Below are 21,822 nucleotides of genomic sequence, written 5' to 3'. Positions count from 1 at the left end.
ATAACTATAATTTCTGAGAGGCATGCAACTTAGGGTACTTATTGATGTTGTTGGATAATGCATGCTTTTAACAAATGCTATATATGGATATTTCTGAATTGCAGATATGTTGAATCGTATCCTTTGAAAAAGCATTGCTCTGAAAATGGGCACATACTATTTTTCTTCCTTCCAGCTGTCTTCTTTGTTTTTCTTGGACATATTCAGCCTCTGTTTTTGTCCAAGCATCCAGCCTGCCATTCAAGCATTTTTTTTTCATAAGCAGTTCCTAGTCAATTTCATTCCCAGGGTTAAAATCAGCTCCTCTGCTCTTCAAAGAGGAACTGGATTGAACCCGCTTTGCTACTTGCAGAAGGATTCTAGACTCCAAAGTCAAAGTACCCTCCTCCCAGGGATTTACTACCTATAAACACCTTGTTTGTCATCTGTTAGGATAGGCTGGGGCATTTGCTTACAAGCAGGGTGCTATACTACTAAAATTAGTATGGTATTTTTCAAAACATACACATCTATTTATTTTTAACATTTTTAATCAGGAAAGGGATGAGTAGCCAACAGCGCTTCATATGCTGCTGAACTCCTATCTACAGGAGCCACAACCAACATGGTGAGGACAGCTGGGACCTGTAGCTCAGCCACATATTGAGGGCCTCAATTCTTTACCCAATTTATTAGATTCATTTGATTTCTGTCTTTGGAGCAAGTGGGAAGCTAAAATGGATTGTGATCATTTCCATATGCATCCTTTCAAATCAGAGAACCAGCAGCCCTAGTTGGAGCCGAGAGTTCTTTGGGGGCAGAGGGAAGAAATTAACAGTCTACAGCAACTCCGTCTTAATCTACTGGGTGGGACCTAACTGCTTCCCCCCTTGTCATGGTCATGACTGCAAAAGTGCTCCCTGCTGGTCTCGGTTCCTTGGCTAAGAGCAAAATGTACTTTGCTTTGGCCCTGCAAGCCCACAGCAATGTAAGTATTTACAAATTTATGGGGGAGGGGGAGCAGTAGTTTCTCTCATATAACAAATTCAGAATAATTAAAAATATATACAGTACTTGCTGTTTTTAACATTTAAATTTCCCGTATTCCTAGACATGTTTATCAGCTGCCTGATTCCTGCTTTGACAAGAACTCAGGAACAGATCAAAAATTGTCAGTTCAATAGACAAGGGTCTCTTACATCAAACCACCTTTCTGACCAGTCATTTCTCATGAGATAGGAAACCCAAACTGACCTATACTCCTGATGTCAATGGTTACATCTACATATCCATGTTCAGCACTGTGATACATGGCCTCTTTCAGAGCTTTGAGTCTGGCCTTGCTGTTGCGGCTTGCACATAAAGGAGCAGGGGTGCTGTCTGCCAAGTCAGTTCCTTCAGCCAGTATCTCCTCCAGGGACAAGATATCACTCTTCTCCTTCTCTGGCTGAGCAAGTAGCTTACGAAACACATTCCTGTCAATCACAAACCAAAAGAGAGAAAAGGGAAGGGGAGAGGCCACCATATTGGAATTGTTAGCAGTGAAGCAGAAGCTATCTAGCCATCTAGCTAATGCTAATTCTGCTTAATTCATCCAGCTAGATCTTCTAGTAAACAAAGCTATGTTTTCTTTTCAGTACAGTACACATGAGCCTACAGCAGCAAGTCCAAAATTCAAAAACTCCATATCCTGCCCATCAACAGGCTTACATCCATATGATGCCATTAATGTTCAATGCAGTCGCTCCCAATGAACCAATCATTAGAGCAAGCAGTCAAACCCAGCGTGTATCTCTTCCCTTACCTCCCACCTACCTGATATGCTTACATCTTGCTAGCTGCGCATGTTCAGTCCTGTGGGGGATAGAATAAGCAATGTATCCAAAGCAAATGGGCTAATGGGTGTGTGTATCTGTGTGTTTTGGTCAGTTTAGAGGGGGAGGAAGATCTTTATTTTGCTATCTGAAATAATGTATCTATTATGCTATGCAATAAGAGGAGAAACATTTAATACCTCTGATGGTAATTGCAATCCAGAATTCTCCAGGTGTAGACTGGCATAGCTTTTAAAGGGTCGCTAAAATGAGTTTTCACTCAGCATCTGGGTGACTTTATTTGTGACAGATGCATCAGGTTGAAGGCTGACTCTGCCCCTGATCTAACCTCTCTCCCATCTAAACTTCAGGTGAGATGTTATTTCCCAATTTGAACAGAATCTTTCTTTTCATCATCCATCCACCTTATTTTTCTAATGGAATCATAAAGCCATTTGCAAAACAGTTCTGGGGTTGCTGAAATTATGAGAGTTGTAATTCAACTTATCTGGATATCAGTCAGTGGAAGGTAGTGCTTAACTATCTAATTATATCCCAGAGAGATAGGTGCATCCCATTCAAACCTGTAATATATATTGCAATAGCTAATGGCTTCTTTAGCTTAGAGTCAGTTCAGTTTCTGGATTTTTAAAACTAAGGAATATAATGGCATAATGGGAAAAGATCTTGGTAATTGACAAACATTGGAAATGGTGGCAAAGAGAACTGTTCAGTCCTTTGTTACCATAAATCATAGACAGCTGCCTTTCAGTGGGCTTTTTTGCACCCTCAGTTCATGTTTTCCCTTGTCCCTGATACAGAAATACTAACCTTTGCTCTCTAAGAGATAATTCTATACATAATTATTTATCACTCAATGATTTTATCATCAAGGGATGACTTGTATGTACAAGTAAGTATCCAGGTTTAGCAGCACAGACAGAAATTTTGTATGACTTAATGGCATCTTTAAACACTTCATTCATTAAGTGCTTAGCAACAAAGTGATTTACAATCACGTGTGAACTGGTTCATGTCTTTCTGATTCATATATACACATGCTTACTCCATGTCTTAAACTTGTATTATTTTCTCACAAGCTGTCCCTTGTTCTTTCCCCACACTCTGTAATTCACATCAGAAAGTGTGTTACTAGCCTAATGGTGCATTAATTCCTTATACTGCCATGGCTGCTTTCAGAGAAACTGGCAGATCTGTTATTCTGTTTTTCCTTGAGATTCCACCAGATCTTTATACTGAAGGGCTTCTGTACTATTTCCTGAGCAAACTTTGTACATCATAATCCTAACGTTTTATATAAGTTGTACATGTATGAACTGGGAGTGTGTTTGAGACTTCTCTCTATTGCAATGGTCCTGACTCCAGAAATACTTCTGTCTTTGACTTTCACTGAAACCTCATTGAAAGGAGCTCCTGCAAGGCTGGTTCAGGCGATAGAGCAGCAGAGTTACAAAGCTGAAATGATTATCAAGTGGGGGAAAGTCATGGTCTTCAAGATGTTTTTGGCTCCTAACCCATCAATTCCAGACACCACAACCCATGGCCTGGGATGACACAAGTTGCAGTCTGTTAACATCTGGACAGTTCTATCCTGTCCTAGATAGATCCTGGATTGAGATAGACACCTAATTGGCTTGCAGGCCAATTCTGTCTTTGTCCCCAGTCTGGAGGTCTCAAAACTGATATCATTATAAAACAGAAGAGGGTGTCACCAAATTCTTTGGCTATGTTTTGTTTTGTTTTGCTTGGGGGATAGTTTAAGGAGCAAAATGAGTGCCTTACACTTTAAAATACTAATCTTGCCCCTCAAACCTCCCCCAAGTGGGAAATTCAACTTGATTTGGCAGGAGGTTTAAAAAGTAAAATAGATACTTTAAGCATTTAGGGTAAGAATTTGCCTGGACAATAACACTCTTCCTGACTCTTGGCTGTTCTGGTCTGTTTTAATGCCAACTTCCAGCTTGTATCTCATTGCCACTCAACTGCATCTCAACAATGCAACTGTCAGACATACTACCTCTTTACTTCCATTTAGTTTTCATTGATGATAGCCATTCATGGAATGTATCCTTTATCTATTTAACTAAAAATAAAATTTTAATGAAAAACTTGGCAGTGCAAATTTATATATGTGAATCTTAATGTACATGATAAAAATGCAGTTCATAAGTTTTAAACATACCATACAAACAATTGTTTTTACCACTTAACTAAAAGCATGCCAATTATACCTGTGTCCATGTGCAGCAGCCTGGCTAAAGGAGTTCATATCACCTTGGGGAGTCATGGAAATTCCATTCCTGTACATTGTTCCAGTCATAGGATCAGCACCTCGCTCCAAAAGCAGACTAACCAGTTCAAAATTTCCTATAAATCAGTAACAGTGAAAGCCTTTTTAAAAGGCTGCTTCTTATTCTCTTCAATCAAACAATATTAACTAAGGTATTATGATAAGATAATCCTTACCAGCAGCTGCTGCCAGTTGCAAGGGAGTTTCTGAATAGTTTTCCTCACCATGTTCCAAAGAACCTTCTGCTCTGGCTCCTGCATCCAGTAGTAGCTATAAAAGAAATCCGTGTTGTTGATTTAAATTTCTAAACAAGAACTACAATGCTTGTCCAGTGCAGAAAGGCAATTTTCTCCATCCCAGTGCTGAGATCCATTATACTGTGAGCCCCAGAATTCTTAGCCAGAAGCTGCAGTCCCAAAACATCTGGAAGTGCCCAGGCTGAAGCAGCTGCATTCTGCAAAATACATAAATACTAGCTATCGCATATGGGCTGCAAAAATCCAAATGACCAATAGATACCAGCAAAGTGATGTAGAAAGTCTAGTTATTTGCTGCCACGTTGTGTTTTTTTTCTTCTCTTTGACAATGTATGTATCCCCATCATTATCTTTGTGTTTTGCTCTTTTTCTTTTGTTATCAATTAAAAAACAATAACAATAAATAAAAAATTATAACAGTTAGCAAAAGGGAGAGGTTAAAGTGTTTCAGAAATAGAGCATCTTTCAATGTCCCTATATTCTGGGAGGAACAGATACATGAGGATTCTTTCATGAGAATAAACAGCCATTCATGGTATTATCTCAAATTGCCCTAAAGTGGATTGAAAGGACAACATACCAAATGGTACCAACTGAACAATTTTTTCACCACCAGATAAACATCAGCTCAGATTATTATGGCTCTGGAAAGATTGAGGGGACTGAGTATGTTTAAGCTTGAGGAGAAAACGGCTGAAGAATGTGATAGCACTCTTCAAGAACCTGAAGCGGTATCACAGATGTAGGACACAGCCTATCCTCTACCATTGCAACCTTTAATCCATTTAAAAAATCCAACAATTCAGAAACATAACTATCCATTCTAAGACCAATCTTCCACTTATATGCTTATTCATGTTAAGGTGGATGCCAAAGGAACTGTTCCCCCATTCCATGTTGTTGTTTTGTTGTTGCCATCAAAGGAACTGTCCCCCCCCCGCCCCGCTTCCCCCAACAACTCTAATTTTTTCTGGAGTTTTTCCCATCATCCCGTCAATGCAAGCTTTACAATCTATAACATTCCAACAAGGATTCAACGCGTGTAACATTTCAACAAACGTTTAGTTTGTTATAGACTAAGCTATTCTAAGCTAAGCTGCTACTATGTGGTCCAGTGAGGTACGTTATCTATCAGTAGTAGAAAGCTCAATCTAGTAAATGTAACCATTTTAAAATGGATAATGTCCATTTCTTTCTTTATTTTAGAAGTCTTGTGCTAGATCAGAAGATGCCACACTTGTCTAGGAACCGGAAGCACAATGTGCTTATCGCTACATTGCTAAAGGAATCCTGTTATTGAAAGAGAGATCAGCAATAAACAGCACTGAAGGTTGTATCAGTCATAAGCATCTTATGATGGCCTTGCAGTAGGTCTTCCCTATCAGTGCCATCAAAAACAGCATTGCCATTAAGCAATGTGAAACAACAAGTGGCAGACTCTGAGAAGTAACAATCAGCCTTCCAGACATTCTTCTTGAACTTGAAACCTATTCTTTCCTATTATAGGCTAGAACTATTCTGTATTCAGATGCAGTTGAGGGTGCTAGACTGCTGACCTCCAGTGTGGTGGAAGATACTGTTCGGTCACCGACACTGAAGTAATGTCAGGTGTTGGTTTAATTCACTTCTAGATATGCAAAGGAGGCGGGTGGGTGAAAAGCATAGCTGTCCCATGCTTCAGGCACCAAAATGTTTGTGGTTAGTTTTAAGTTACAAAGAGATAAAGGAGAAGAAGAAAGACTGAAATGCATCTAGAATGCAGACACTGAATGTATCAACAAGCATAGCCGTTTGCCACAACAAACTGCCATGCTGACGTTTAACCTACAATTAATCTAAGAACCGCCTTCCAGGATCTCAGCTAAGAGAGAGTGACCAATAACATACCATTTGTAAATTCAGAAACAGGGTATCATAGAGAAATCATTCTCTGCTTCTCCCCAGCAATTGGTAATCAGAGATATATTTTATTGTAAACCGCCCAGAGTCCCCCTCTTTGAGGGGAGATGGGCAGTAATAGAAATTTGAATAATAAATAAATAAATACTGTAGCAACCTTACTTTCCAGTTTTTCTAATAACCACTGATAAACCTATCCTCTATGAAACTGTCTTATCACTTTAAATGTCATCTGAACTTAGAGCTATAATCACAGCTCATAGCCATGAATCCCATTATTCTATTATATACTGCATGAAGAAATTCTAAAGTTTTAATCAATGGAACTCATTGGATGAGGGCTTTTAGAGCCCGAAAACAACTCTATACATTCCCTAAATTCTTACAGCATTATTCTTTTTTTTTATGTCCATTCTTTTTGGCTGTGGATTTTTAAAGCAAGGATGGGCAAAAGGAGGAAAAGAAAGGAAGCTAACGTTTTCTATGACATTACAATACATTGTAAATTTGTCAAAAATGAGCAAAAAGTGCCAATAGGATATTATTGGTATATAACTTCATTTTTAATTGCCCTATTTAAACTTCACAGTGATTTAGCCCTTAATTGTATGCAAGTTTCTTAAGAGTTAATTCTAGCTATCCAATAAGGATTACTTCCTAGTAAATATGCTTAGGATTGAAGCCTTATACTTGTAATTGTATATAACAGAATTATTATATATCTGCAGAGCAAAGAAAGAAGAAACAAAAGGAACCAGTATGAAAATGGCTGCCAAGTATGGGATGATTGCCAATTAAAACCTAAAAATGAGAAATAAACATGAGATGGAGCAAAAGGGAAATACAGTAATACCTGGACTACAGGAATATGTCCATGCAACACAGCAAATGTCAGGGCGGTCCAATGACGGGTCTCAGGGTGGACGGATGGATATTTATGAGGAGTACTGACAACCTATAAACAGATAAAGTAGGTTTCTTTTATATATGACTCTTCAGCAAAAGCTACTGTATGTGTAATCAAAACAAACTTGCCAGAATGCTTGACACATCAAGGTACAGAGAAAAGAAAGAAAGCACGCAAAAGAAACTCTAGCAAATTATTTCTGTACATATTTTTTTCTTTTTATCTAATCAAAATTTTACTTGGCAAGAAAACACACTTCCTTAACCACTTCCCTTGCTTCCTTTTAATGAAAAGGCCTAGCTAGATATGATTATTACAACCAATAAGTATTCATCTGATGATCATTTGCGTACAGCAGTAGCTTCAAATTATATTCTGCAACCATAAACACAGGGAGAGATGTTATTCTCCACCTGATTCCCAAAGTATCACACTCATACAATGTTGGGCAAACTTATGTCCCCCTTTCAACCAAACCAAGTGAATCTGAAGGCTATGTGTTCCTCAGAAATCAGTTAATGGCCTAGCTTAGACACAATTCAGCATTATAAGAATAGGTTTTTGATAGCCTTGGTCTCATACACACCCTTTTCCTCCTATAAAATAGCCACAAAGAGACAGAAGAGTCCCACTTCAACTTTAGAAGAAGTGTGGTTCAGTGTGCTGTCTAAACTATCATGGCTATTGGTACCATCCCCAGGGTTAGGCAGAGCAGAGACAATGAAATGCTCCATTCACTGCTGCCTCTTCTACTCTGCTGTGGTAGCAGATAGAGAGCTGAAAGCCCCATGGCTCTTCTCTCATTCTTCCCAACAATTTTGCCACGCTCCATCTCCAGTCTGAACCCTAAACTATAATTAATTTTAACTTTGGAGCAAGCTAACTTCAGCTTGAAGTTAACATATATCTATAAAGTCAGGATTGTGAATTATATTAACATTAAAGATGGTTTAACATGATGCCTGAACAATCCAAAATAGAAAAGATTCTCTGAAAAGATATTGTTTGGGGGAAAAAGAGCCATCCCCTAGACAATGTGTAAATGTCTCTTTTTCTACTGGACATCCTTAACACAGCACAGGATTTTTAAAACTGACTTAAGCAGATTTAGATTAAGTTCACACTTGAACTAACCCTCTCAATTTTTCTCTGTAGTCTTCACTGCTCCATTACTGGAAGGAAAACACTCCTGTAGCCACATCTTTTACTATCCTGTCAATCATCAGTTGCAAACTGGCCGAACACTGTACTAGCTGTAATTGATTATTTGCTAGAACATGTAAAAAAAGATGTCTACAGATGTCAGCTTCACACAGGCATATTCTTATGTTAGACCACTTAGGAATGTTTTAAGGTTAGGCCAGGAAATTAAAAAGACACCATAATATCTAGTATGTATATTCAAATTTAGTTCTTACACTTGTTCAGTATGAAAATAATTGGATAACAGTAGCAGAAATAATTTATTTTATCTGCACTTCAGCCTATTCCAAGCCAATAAGTAACATCAAAACATCTTTATAATGCAGAGATATCTGAAATTCTGAATGGACAAATTGCGACATCTCACAAATTCACAAAAAAGATATAAGTTGCTGCACCTCACAAAAAAAGATTTTAAGAAAAAAGCCAATCCAAAACCAAATCAACAAAACACATAAAACAAATTATCATGAAGCACAGCTCAGTTTTTAAACATAGTATGAAATCTTGACCACATCAGATAATATTGATTAGATTTTCCTATGTTTCAATAAAGAGCCAGTCCAATATAATAAACTGGGGTAGCACTCTTACCATAAAAAAAGAATAATATTTTTGGCTACACCCCAACTTACTTTTTCAAATTCTAATTTTGCCAGACTGTAACTTTATACCATGTGAACAAAGGTAGAAATTACACATCTATCCCATCACCTTCCAAATAAGACTTAGTTTAATGCTAGAAATACAACTAATTTGACTAAAACAGAAACAAGATATCAGCAGGGTCATATAATAACTTTCCAATTATATTTATAGTGCTTTGGGGGCTAGATCACTTGGATTGAACAAAGAAGTCAAAATGTATGCCAAAATAAAGCTGAAAGGCAGGAAAGTTAACCACTCCTCCATCATCTCTTTATAGTCATAATTTGATTTAAGATATTCTAGGCTTTATTTTCTCCATAAAAACTTCTTCTTATCAATCTGCTTGAAATACTTTAAAAATACTAATCCCTCCAAGTAGATATATCAGTCTTAAAGCAATATTCAAAATCTCTCTTTCTGCATAAGATCATTGGGATTTTTAACCATTTATTTAGATCAATATTAATCTGAGATAAATGGTTGAATATATTTACATTTGCAGTGAAGGATGGTATAATTATTCCAAAAATACTTAGAAGAATTCAAGCACCAAGTAAACCCCCAAATTTTACCAATTTCCACAGAGACATTAGAGGTTACAGGAAGCATGTGACATTCCCATTAATTGAGTAACCTGATAATTTACTGTATCAATAACTTTTAATACAGAATGTTCATAATTAATCAGCATATAATAATTTTCTGATCATGGGTACATGACAAAGGAGATAACCTTTGCCTGCTATTTTCCTGTTGAAGATAATACTGACACACATGGCTGTTCTTTGTGAAGAAAGGAAATTACCAGATTTTAACTAATTTCTGAATACTATGCTTTATGTGACACACAGCTTGGCCCTAAGAGGGTTGTGGGATGAATTAAGCTGAATACTTTTAATTCTAAAAAGACAGGTATTCCAGGGACAGCACAAGATGTCCATAAATAAGTAGGTTGTAGGTTATATTATTGAGGATGGTCTTGTTCAAGTGGTCCAGAGGGGATGTCAAGGGGGGATCAAATGATGAAAGCAGCATCATGCCATCATGACACAAGCTCTGCTCCTTTTGCCCCTGTGTCATGACATCACATGTACTTATATATGAAAGAGACAGAGCTTGCACTGAAATGGTATGAGGTTGTTTTTGTTATATTGACAAAAGCTCAGCATCCTCTGATGTCCCCACTCTTGTTTGAAGGTATCATGCAATCTGCATCCAATTTACAAATGAAAGAAAGGGAGACTCACAGCAGCTTTAAATTTCTTAGTTCTTTACAATAGTTTTTTAAAGCTCATAGTACAATTTTTGTGCTTTTTTACCTGAACACAGTGGGAAACTAGACTGCTTTAGATTTTGGACCAACAAAGAAAGGGTTTCAGGAACCACATACTCTATATTTGTAGAGCATAGGTTGTCCATCCCTTCAATAAGTTTTAGCAACAATTCTACATTTGTATTTAGACATATTTAGACATATAAATTACACATGGACATTTTATGCCCCTTTTTTGGTACAAATAAGTGACCACTTTGTAACTAGAACTTAGTCTCATCCAGCTATTTCTATCCATTCTTTTATAACTAACTTTAAGGAAATGCAAACTCCCAATCAATCCCCTCCATAGCATGGTTTGCCAACAGGCTTTTGGTGGCATGAAGGTGGTAAATGAATGTTGTCCCATTACAGGTATCCTACTGCAGTTAATGGCAAGGTTTGATATCAACATGCTGCTTCAGCATAGACTGAAATGCAATACTACAGAAAGTTTCAAAGGTGATGGATTTTCAGATTGTTATAGCAATTGCTCACGCCAGAGAAAATACATTCTATTTTTAAAAGTCACTCTTCTTCCCATCCCAATCTGACTGCATTTCCCAATGAAGCATTCCACCGGAGCCTCTGTTGTGCAAACATCCTGAAAAACCAATTTCAAATATTTCAACAAATAGCAAACCAGACTGCATCAGTTTTCAATTGCTAACAAACCAGAAATTCAGCAGAGCAACAGAAAAGTCCAGCACTGTGTCCTATTTTTAGAATTTTGCAACTGCATTTACCTTATCTTAATCTACCTTACTTCTCCACTAAAATTTCTGAAAGCGGCAAAGCATGATTAACAACAAAGCATGATTAAATCACCTTCAATCACTCTTTCCTCCTTTCCCTTTATTTGCTTTCAGTATCCTCTTGCATGATGAAAATTATGCTCGTACCCTATTTAATTATCTTCTATTAGCCTTCAATATACATTACTTTAATATTGAGTTTGCCATTTGTCTTCTGTGGTCAAAGCCTATTAGGTAAAGGTTTGGAAAGCCATCAAATATTAATAAATCTCCCATTATTAAGTCTTGCTGTTTTCACTGCACTATCAGCATAAGTCTTCCCTGAAACAAGTTACTACTCATTGCATTGTAGGTAGCCTTGGGCAAGCTAAAAAGTAAAAAAAATGTTGCATCATCTTTTTCACCCCAGCCCAATCATTTTGGACCTTTTAAACTTGAAGAGCCTGCCTTATAAATCTTACAAACTGATTCTTCAAGATCTGTCCCAAATTATACACTGGCAAGTGTAATCAGGAGCTATATGAGTAGAAAGGTGGACAATTGTTGGCAAAGGAGCAGAAATTATGCATCAGTTCATATGGACCTCTTTTATTTATATTGCCAAACAGCCTTGTAAAGAAGCATGCAAAAATTATTAGATTGTAAATAAATGTTACTGATCTACAGGATGCTGTAGGAGAGAGATAGAGAATGATAGATGCAAAGAAAGGAGCATCTCTTCTCTAGCAGCCCATTTCAGCTGGATGTTGGAGACAGGCTGAGCACTCTGCTCCGTTTCCACAGGTCCACTCTCTACCTGCACAAAATGTCATAGTTTCTTTGATTGATTCATTGATTTATAACCCACCTTTTGTTCAGGAGCTCAAGGTGAAGTCCTAGTGACCAGACCAGGGCTTAAATACAAGCTTATATAAAAGAAACATGACACCAGACCATGTGCAAGCAGCTATCAGTCCAGAAAAATATTGTTTGATTCAGACAAATTCTGTAACTTGTTGCAAGGCAACACCTGCTTCTTCCCTCTGTTCCCATAGTTCCACCAGCAAGGTTTTTGTTGGCTTATTTCTCAGGGAACTGATCAAGTTGTGTCTGGACTTAAAATTTCAGTAAAGCATGCAGTCGAAGAGAAGGATCAAAGTGTGCAATCAAAGAGAACCCAATTTAGGCTGGATTGATTTGTATGTCATGCTAAGATGTAAGGTGGCTTGTTTGGGTTTTGGCTTACTATAAACCATCAAAAGAACTTGGTACTTGATAGTGCAATAAATTAAAAAAATTAAATTAAATAAAAAGCTTGGATGACTCTAGCCATGTTATTTAACAAATCAGGACCTAAAATATTATGATTATTAAATAATAATATGAAGTGATACCACAACTGGATGTGATACAGTAGAGGCCTGGGCTTAGCACCAGTAGGAACTAGGCATTGCTGGATAACCATGGCTGCTTTGCTCAATAAGAGCATTTGGTCTAGTGGTTAAGGCACCAGGCTAGAAACCAGGAGACGGTGAGTTCTAGTCCCACCTTAGGCACGAAAGCCGGCTGGGTGACCTTGGGCCAGTCGCACTCTCTCAGCCCAACTCACCTCACAGGGTTGTTGTTGTGGGGAAAATAGGAGAAGAAAGGTCTATTAGGTATGTTCCCTGCCTTAAGTTATTTATAAAAATAATAAAGGCGGGATTAAAAAAATCTAATAAATAAATAAATAAAATAACTGTTGGTTTTCAAGGATTATACTTTTCACCCCTCTGTGTGGGACCACAGTGGCTCAGTGGTTAAGATGCTGAGTCATAGGACCATTAAGGTTGGCAGCTTGGCAGTTCGAAACCTGAGAGTGCGAGCCGCATGACCGAGTGAGCTCCCATCAACTTGTCCCAGCTCCTGCTAACCTAGCAGTTCGGAAGCATGCAAATGCAAGTAGATAAATAGATACCACTTTGGTGGGAAAATAACAGGGACATGAAAGGAGCCCCTTCAGGCGTCCCCTGGGCAACAATGACATCACCGGCAAATCCTTTCAACACAGAAGCGCCTTGGTAGGTGCTTCTGACACGAAAAAAAAATCCCTCTATGTAAGAACCACTGCAAAATAGAGGATGTTCTACATGCACCAGAGGGCAAATGTTCCTGAGGATGGTTCAGAACAAGATTTAACCTGGATTTGACATTTTAGCTGTTCTAATAAAGACATACAGCATTTTAAAACATGAGTGTCCTTGCCTTTGGTTCAGTGTGTCTTTAACCTGCCTTCCCAGAGCAGATGCAATCATAAGAATATACTCACCTCAGCATTTAGATCTGCTCCAGCATCCAGCAACATCTGGACCATGGCCTCATCACCCCGCACACAAGCATACATCAATGGAGTCATACCCTGTGTGGACAACAGTATTCATAATCATTGATTTATAACCCACCTTTATTCAGGAGCTCAAGGTGAAGTTGAAGTGACCAAACCAGGGCTTAAATACAAGCTTATATAAATGAAGCATGACACCAGACCATGTGCAAGCAGCTATCAGTCCACAAGATATTATTTGATTCAGACAAGTTTTATTTAATATTATTTGATTAAGATAAGTTTGCTTTTTTTAATTTAAAAAACAGGGTGTTCATTGGTTCCTTTTAACCAAATATAATTTACACCACTAACCCAATCCCTGCTAAAAGTCCAGTGGCACCTAAACCCACATTTATATAAAACAAAGCCTGATGATTTGGATAGCACAGTGAGAAACGAATACTAGGCATAAAAGGAAGGGACAGCTCAATTTTATATGTGCCTTAACAACAGGACTTTCCCACTAGACCTTGTAGGGAGAAGCTGCTTATAGCCTCACACTTCCAGGAGATGAGGCGGCCAAGGCTAGAAGGTACTGCTTTTCCGAGGCGGTGTTGATATTCTGGAATGATCTTGCTATGGAGGTCATTCACTCTCTCTTTGTGGGCTTTCAAGAAAATGCTGAAAACAGAATTATTCCAGAGGGCATTCTCTTAATTCTTGTGCTACCCCTTACTTTTAATTTTTTTTGTTGTTCTTGTTATTTTTTTCTTTCTTTGCTGAGGTTTTTATGATGTGGCAGTTCATTTTTAAGTGTGCAGTGGATCTTGTTATATTGTGTACTTTGTAAGCTGCCAAGCATCAGATTGGTGTGAGTATAAGTATAAAATAAAATGAAGTAAAATAAAGGTTCAGGGAAGCTTCTCTAAAATTGGGAGAACTGAGCTGGTTGACTGAGCTGTATCCTATACTCCTATACAATGTTTCCTCTATTTTTAAGTCCAGCATATTTAAAACACCTGTTTAGGTATAACTGCTGCCGTTCCAACATCTTTACTGCAGTATCAACATACGTCTCCCTCACTGCAGTGTTATGCTGAGTTCTCAGCATGTGCTGATGCTGCAGTGAACCTTTGGCTGTGTGCATCTTATCTACTTGTTTGATGGCTACATTCTTATTTTCAAATATTCATGTAGGTGAATGTATGAGCATGGATGGATTTTCCTCATGATATTTATACCCCACTTGTCTTACACATAAGACACACCAATAATTCGTGCTGGTTTGGCTAAAAAATGCTGTTTTGACTGTTTTCCACTTGTCACTAAGACATAATATGGCGTAACAGGCTAGGTGGATTTAGACACTGTGGTTTGTACTTCATAGTTTATAGCTTAGTGTTACATCTTCAACAGTTCATACTGGAAAACTACCATGTGAGCCCAGTCACTGCCTCAGGAGCCACTCACCACTCAATCAGCCACCATACGAGTAGATTTCACATGTTCATTTATGCGGCTTCTTGAAGGACTGGGCCATCGGACTGGGAGCTAATCAGCATTCTCTTTTGCATTCTTACTGCAAGTAAAGCTAGATTCGTATTGGCCTTAGTATTATTTGAAAATTACAATTATTATGGAATTGGTTTCCCATTGCCTTCTTCCAGAAGGTTTTTTCCAACTTTCCACTCCTATCTACAGCCCTGGAATTGCCTAGTGATCTCCCATCCAAGCATTAACCAGGTCTGATATTACTCAGCTTTTTCAAGCTCAACCAAGGTTAACTCAGTGCTGCTACCTCAGCTGGATATTAAAATGTTTACCTGAGCCAAAGAACTTATACCCACAGTGGAAGAGTGGACAGGCAAATCCCACTCCATTATGTGTAAAATGTTGATGTGTACATTTCTTTGAGAGGTCCCAATAAAGCATTTCATTAAAAAAAAAAAGGACGGGGTTATACAATGTCATACAAAAGGCACTCATTTAGAAGTATAGTATCAGAACATGAGGAAGAAAGATTTGGGTTCAAATCTTTGTTCAGTCACGAAGTCATCAGTTCTTAATTAACATCACAGGCTTATTGTGATGAAAAATAGAAAGGGGATAACAATGCAGCTAATTTGCATGACTAGCATGATGGGCAGAAAAAAAAAACATACAAGGAGTGTCCATGAGTGTCCATGTCAGGTAATAACCTTGTGAGTGTGAAGTTGGTTTGTGTGTCTGTGCCTATTCATTTCATCAATTTTTTTTTTCCTGTCCGGATGAAGGTTTTAATCTCATAAGCTTTATGGAGTGTGGACTCCACTCTTCTGTTATCTACAAACAATCACAATGTTGGGTATGTATTTTGTAAAGTAGTCCTCCAGCAATTTCATGAGCTTATTTTGACAGGTTAGATTGGAACTTTATACTCTCTGCCAAAACTACTGACTACAATTGGAAGAGTAGAAGCTTTGGTATGCACACCCCTAATATATACTGATTTAATTTGAAATGAAATGCCAGGCAGCTCTGTTGAGAGTTCCTAGCTCTAGGGAAAAGCTGCCCTGTTTGGAGGAAAACTAGATTAACTGACTCTTAGCTACAGAGACTACTAACGGCAAATTTGTATTAATCTGAAATACTGAGTGCAGCTGATCAAGACATCCCTTGTGATTAGTGTTTCTTTGACAATATTAGGCACAAATGTAATCAGGAAGGGATAGTTAATCACTACACAAAAGTGTGAATGAGGAAAAGTAATTGCTTTTTGTTTGTTTTAATTAAAGAGAGGTGCACACATCAAAGAGAGAATAAATGGATGGGGCAAGAAAAAGCCTTTTGCCCACCTTCTGCAAAAAGGCCTCTTTTTTTGGTAGGGCTGAGTTTTCCCAAGTGTTTCTGGGTTCTTACAGTTTTTGTTCTGTTTTTTAGAAATTTTAAAAGCAAATATGAAGGATGATTACAATCTTATTATTTGTTTTTTGGTGAAAAAAGGACAGGAAAACTTGCCCCTGTTATTTGGCAGTTGAGATTCCTGGAGTTCCAGTGGCCACAAAGAAGGGATTCACGAGAGATGTGCAGTTGCTCCCAAGAACTATTTTAAGTAAATATTCCATCTACATTACCAATTACTGATTACTATAGCAAACTCCCCCCATAAGCTCCTATCCAAGTAAAAGGAGCTAATTCTCCTTAAGCAATCTGTTTCAAGCTGTTCTGAAAATTAATATTTAATTTCAAACGTTTTGAAAAAGAAAAGTCTTTTTTTCTACATAGGTTATAATTCTTTGTACCTGTTCACTCATGCTGTTAATTCCATCTGGCCCCAGCAAGGATATGGCCTGCTTGACCAGATCTGTTCGGCCACAGGTCAACATGCGGAACCCTAGGTCTTGCTTGAATTTTGCTTCTGTGGCTACTGCATCCAATTTCCGAGAAGCACAGAAGCAGTCATCAATTCTGTGAACCGAAGAAAATAGTTAGAAAATACTCTCTGAAGAGACTTCTGCCACTCATTTTTCCACTGCCACATTTTGCCTTTGAATGACATCCACTGCTATTGCAACAAACAACCTGAGTAACAAACTGTCAGAGAAGATTTAGATGTAGGAAATCTCACCTCAATACCATAACTATTCCTATCAGGTTCTCCTAGATGGGTTTGCCACATTTTTGCCCCCGAATTTCTTTCCCTTAATATAGAGTTGCAGTTGTGACATTTGATTGTTGCTCAGATTTTAAAGGAGCACAGTAATTATCAGGAAAAAGCAGCAACTCAGATAGATTGGAGCTAACAGACAGAGACTATGGTCAAATAGATTTGGGCTAAAGACAAGGACCCGGGTGAGCTTGTGATGGCTCATGGGCTCTCAGCCCTAAAATACTGGCTCCCAGAGCTGGGAAGAGTCACCCCCCCTTTTTTTTTTGATGAGAAAGAAGTAGAACAATCTGATACAGCAGAAGGTAGGCTTTTGGGTGGCACTTAAGGGATGGGCAGTCATCAGGGGAGAGCCCAAACTCCATCCTGCATTCAGCCAGGCAGCATCTCCAACCTGTGGTTCTCCAGAGATATGCTGTATTCCTCTAATTCATAACCACAGTTCTTCTAGATCGGGCCTCTATTCACATTCCTTACCTAGTAAACATATTAAGTTACATCAAGCCTTGTTAATATAAAGTCTGCCTGTTTGCTGTCGCTTTTGTTTTCCATCTCTTATGGAAAGATGGGAACAGGATGGAAACAGGTAAATGTTCTTTCCAACCTTTTTCCTTCATTACCCTAAACCGCTTATCAGAAAGTCCTTTTTATCCAATGTAGGCAAAACACTTTAAGTCAATTTAAATGTCCCTGTTATGATTGGGTAATAGGTTCATGTGTTGTTACCGAAAGAAAAACCACTTTTGCCCAATTTTGGGTACTTTATCCAGGTGTCATGAGTAAGGATGGCGAGCAGGGGGCTCTCACCCAGACTGTCAAGCGCATGCGTAGCACTGAGGAACTGTTCAGCCATTCAAAGAGACACAGATCGGGACCGCCTTAACCTTTGGGGTTTATATGGCTGGGTTTTCCCACGCTTTCTCAGTTTGTTAGGATTCTTGTTAAGTACTACTAATAAATATTAGAGACCAAGTCCTCGCCTCAGTGTGTTTCCTGGTAATCAGGACACCAGGTTTGGGAAGCACTGTTTATTATACCTATACATAGCTAGATTTTATTATACCAAACATGGGATTCAACTATTATTTTATTGTTCCCTCTTCTTTACAGCATGACTTTGGAAAGCCCTTGATGCAACTTAACTTTACTTTTGCACTTGGTAGGGCCCTCTTGCAGTTCTTCAGACTTCCTATCATTTATCAGGGACTGTAACTTAGGGCAGGCATGGCTTTAACACCATTTTTTCTTTCCCCCTTTTTAGATGCTGTAAAATCATTTTGACTGAAGTGTTCATGTAAAACTGTAACTCTGCAAATCACTTCATAAGCATTTAATTGGCCTAATAAAATCACTGTCTTTAAAGCGATCTGTGTTTCATTTTCTAAAATAGCCATTTTTGAATTTTATCCCTGATCGTTTTCAAAACCAGACAATTTAGAATGTCAGGACTTAGGATTGCTTTCCACCTTAATTTGAATTCCTAGAGTATACATTTTGTGATTTTATATTCTGTTTTTTGCTAAACAGCTACATGATAACAATAGTTCTGTACTAACTTGCCATTTCACAGTCACTGGGCATTCCCATACTACCAGCAATTTTCATCTCGTGAATCCTCACAAAGCCCTTTGAAACCAAATTACAATCATTGTCACTGTAAATCTCTGCCACCCTTGAAATGCAGAACATATCTATATATGAAGGATAGCTATGTTTGGGAAGGTTGATTGCAAAAAATGTAAATAAAAGTGCTGAAGTCTGAGAATGGCTTCCTGGTTGCTCTCTATTAAAAAGCCTCTGTGACTTATAAAGGTAAAATAACAGCATATGTAGGTTATTATTTTTTCAATCATTAAAACCTTAATTGCATGTTAGTATGGTGGAAGGGACTAGGGAGAATAAACAAAATTTCTAAACAATCCATACACATTGGGCACTCCAGCAATAGGATGCTGAACTTCTACTGGGGTGGAGGGATCATGCAGTGGAGGAGGCTGGTTTGAATTCAGATGCTGGGAGATGAGATGAAACAAGACTTCAAACTAATGGGAAAATGGACCACTTGCAAAGGCCACGGAACCCCAGCAATCCAAAGCAAAAGGTAACCAAATTTCAGTACTGTCTTTGCCATAGCAGAGTCAGCTGTGAAAACAGGTCCAGAGCTGATAATAAAGAAGCCCAAAACTTTGTTATAGATGTATACACTGCCTCCAAAACCCAGCTTGAAGCTTTGCCTGATAATTCTGAGAATTTCCATCATACACAAAAATAATTGCTGCGTACATCATTAACCTCTGATACTGAAAAGAGTTAATTTAGAAACATACCCACAATTTTATTAATGATTAGCTGTGGCAGCATAGCCAGTATAATAGCAGATAGAGAAGGACTGAACGAGATCAGGAATGCAGTAAGGGAGATGATATTGGAGGGCCAGAACTAACAATTTGGGTATGTGTCTGTAGGACAGGACAACCTAGGCAAGAAACCTGCAGTTAAGATAACATATAGGTTAATTCTTACTATGACTATAAGTGATCTAAACAGGGAAATTGCAATGGAATGAAAGCAAATCCTTATGTATTGTTAAGAGACAAAATAACCTACAAGATCATGCATATTCCATGCACTGGATTGCTTCCATACTATAATTTCCCAGCTTGGTGCATTGAACACAATTTCTAATAAGTCCAGCCAATCCAGACCACTGCACAAAAAATCCCCCATCAAGGAAATATATTGGTATCTTCTTGTTTCTCCTAGTAGGGCAAAATTGTTTGGTGGAGCAAATTATATTTGGAAAATGGTGTCTGTGGAAGGGCCCCAGTTCACCACTCTTCTATTATACTGATTCAATTCAGGAATTCTTAAAACTGCATTTCAGGCTGGGCAATGAAATTTAAGAATATCTAGACAAATTTCCTATCAAGTACTGTAAGTTTTCAAATCCTCTTCATCCTCTGGAATCATCAGCATCAGAAGGCTGCTGGATTGTCAAGGAGTTTGTTTGCAGCCACATGCTGGGCTGGTATTTTTGTCCTTAATTACTGCAGCTCTCTTGGCTGAAATTAGAGAATTAGTCAAAATTGGGGATGTGGACAAGGACACTCAAGGAGAAAAGCATATGAGGGAGATATTGTAACTAATTTGGTGGAAAACTAGATTGTATTACTGTATTATTAGGCTCTATTCTACTTCTTTGCTCTTTCTAATTTATTTAAATAAAATAAGGTTATAAATGCTTTCTCCAAGTCCCTTTCTTTTTAAAATCCCAGCTTGCTCATCAGGTATCTACCCAAACTATGCTTCCAGGAAGTAACTTGTGGAAGACACAAAGCAATCATGCACATATGTGTTTTACCATAAATATATAGCAGTTATAGTCTATTCTCTTTCCATTCTTGAGTAACCAAACTACAGAACATGCCATCCTTAGAATCTAGAATCCTTACCATGACCTCCAGATGTTTTTACTACTAAATCACTGTGCTATCTGGGGCTTATGACAGCATCATGGTACCTCCCCTATAGATTATTAAACCAATCAACACTTGGGTCTTCTTGGTCAATACCCAAGCATAGACAACTGCCAGCCAATCAGTACTTGGCCACCAGCCGACAACTGTTTTGACCCAACCCCTTGTGCCTAAACATACACTTCTCTTCTCCAAGTTAGAGAAAAAGATGAAAAAAAAAAAGAGAGGTTTTGTGTTGGCATAGTGGCAATTGTGTATTATTTTAAAATATATGGCAGGCAAGGATTGCAACATTTGGACTTCTTTATCAAACCAGCATGCCTACAATAGGATAACAGCTGGGAAGGAAGAGCAAGAAACACAGACTGTCTCTTGAAAGCAAGGCAGTATTACATTCCTGATTGAGGAGTGGCAAATCTCCCTTGAAACAGTTTCCTTTCATTTGTCAGTAAGAACAAAGAAACTTGGAATTTATTGCAATGGCCAGCCTCAGGCTACAACATCATCTGATCAGTGGGAGAGGGGTTCATCTCACTCTAGTAACAGACCTAAATATGAATAAGGGATTTCTGGAACATGAATCAGTGACACCAAGCTCTCATAAGTAATTATATATACTAGGAATGAGCAAAAGGTAACCTATTCTGGCAAATTTCTGGGAAGTCTGGGAAATTGGACTTTCATAGTAACTGGGTGTCATGTTCCCCATTTCAATGTGCATTGTACATCGTAACGTTTTGCATGTCAACTTGCTGATGTGTGTTTCGGTTGGGAGGGGAGGAGGATTCTTCTCCTGGGTTTGTTATCTGTATTCCGCTGTATGGAATGTGTTTGGGTTATTTTGTGTGTTCAAGGTTTTCTTCCCAGGACATCAGCAGAAATTGTTACCAGCACCTGCGGTGGGGAATTTGAAACAGCTGGGCGAGGGGAGGGATTACATTTGCACTGAGGGTTTTTAGTTTGTATTTGGCGCGCTTTTGCTCATTTTCAGCTTTCTCTGTATTTGCATACTATTCTTTAATAAATCAGATATCATTAAGTTCCTGCTTGTGAGTCTGAGTCTATTAGAGTAGGCAATCATTACATAAAGCTGAGAATCTCAAAGTTTTACCGTTAGCCCCTTTCCAGATTTATCTTGTGAGGGAGTAGAGCTAGCGATGACTGAACCTACAACCCAGACCGGTGGAAGCAAGGACACAAGTGATGGGGAACCTGATTCTACAGTTAGGAGAATAGGGAGGGACCCCACTCGAGAAATATCAGAGGTGCAGGAGATTTCGAGTTCCAGCCTGGAGGAAGAGGAGGTTGGAGAAAGAAGAGCACCTGAGCCC

At 38.4% G+C, this 21,822-nt stretch overlaps 1 protein-coding gene across 1 annotated transcript in view; it reads right to left on the bottom strand.

Annotated features, from left to right (window-relative positions):
• Positions 1 to 21,822, bottom strand: part of ABTB3 (ankyrin repeat and BTB domain containing 3) — a 231,344-nt gene that overhangs the window by 18,558 nt on the left and 190,964 nt on the right. Inside the window, exons 5-11 of the mRNA XM_063308491.1 lie at positions 16,651 to 16,816; positions 13,373 to 13,462; positions 7,114 to 7,215; positions 4,281 to 4,374; positions 4,046 to 4,181; positions 1,795 to 1,833; positions 1,234 to 1,454 (exon numbers count right to left, since the gene is read on the bottom strand). Of these exons, the coding sequence (XP_063164561.1) occupies positions 1,234 to 1,454; positions 1,795 to 1,833; positions 4,046 to 4,181; positions 4,281 to 4,374; positions 7,114 to 7,215; positions 13,373 to 13,462; positions 16,651 to 16,816 (848 nt within the window). The remainder of the gene's footprint in view (positions 1 to 1,233; positions 1,455 to 1,794; positions 1,834 to 4,045; positions 4,182 to 4,280; positions 4,375 to 7,113; positions 7,216 to 13,372; positions 13,463 to 16,650; positions 16,817 to 21,822) is intronic.

The sequence above is a fragment of the Candoia aspera genome, chromosome 7 (genome assembly GCF_035149785.1).
Source record: "Candoia aspera isolate rCanAsp1 chromosome 7, rCanAsp1.hap2, whole genome shotgun sequence".
NCBI classification, from domain to species: Eukaryota; Metazoa; Chordata; class Lepidosauria; order Squamata; family Boidae; genus Candoia; species Candoia aspera.
This window is presented reverse-complemented; position numbering and strand designations above follow the sequence as displayed.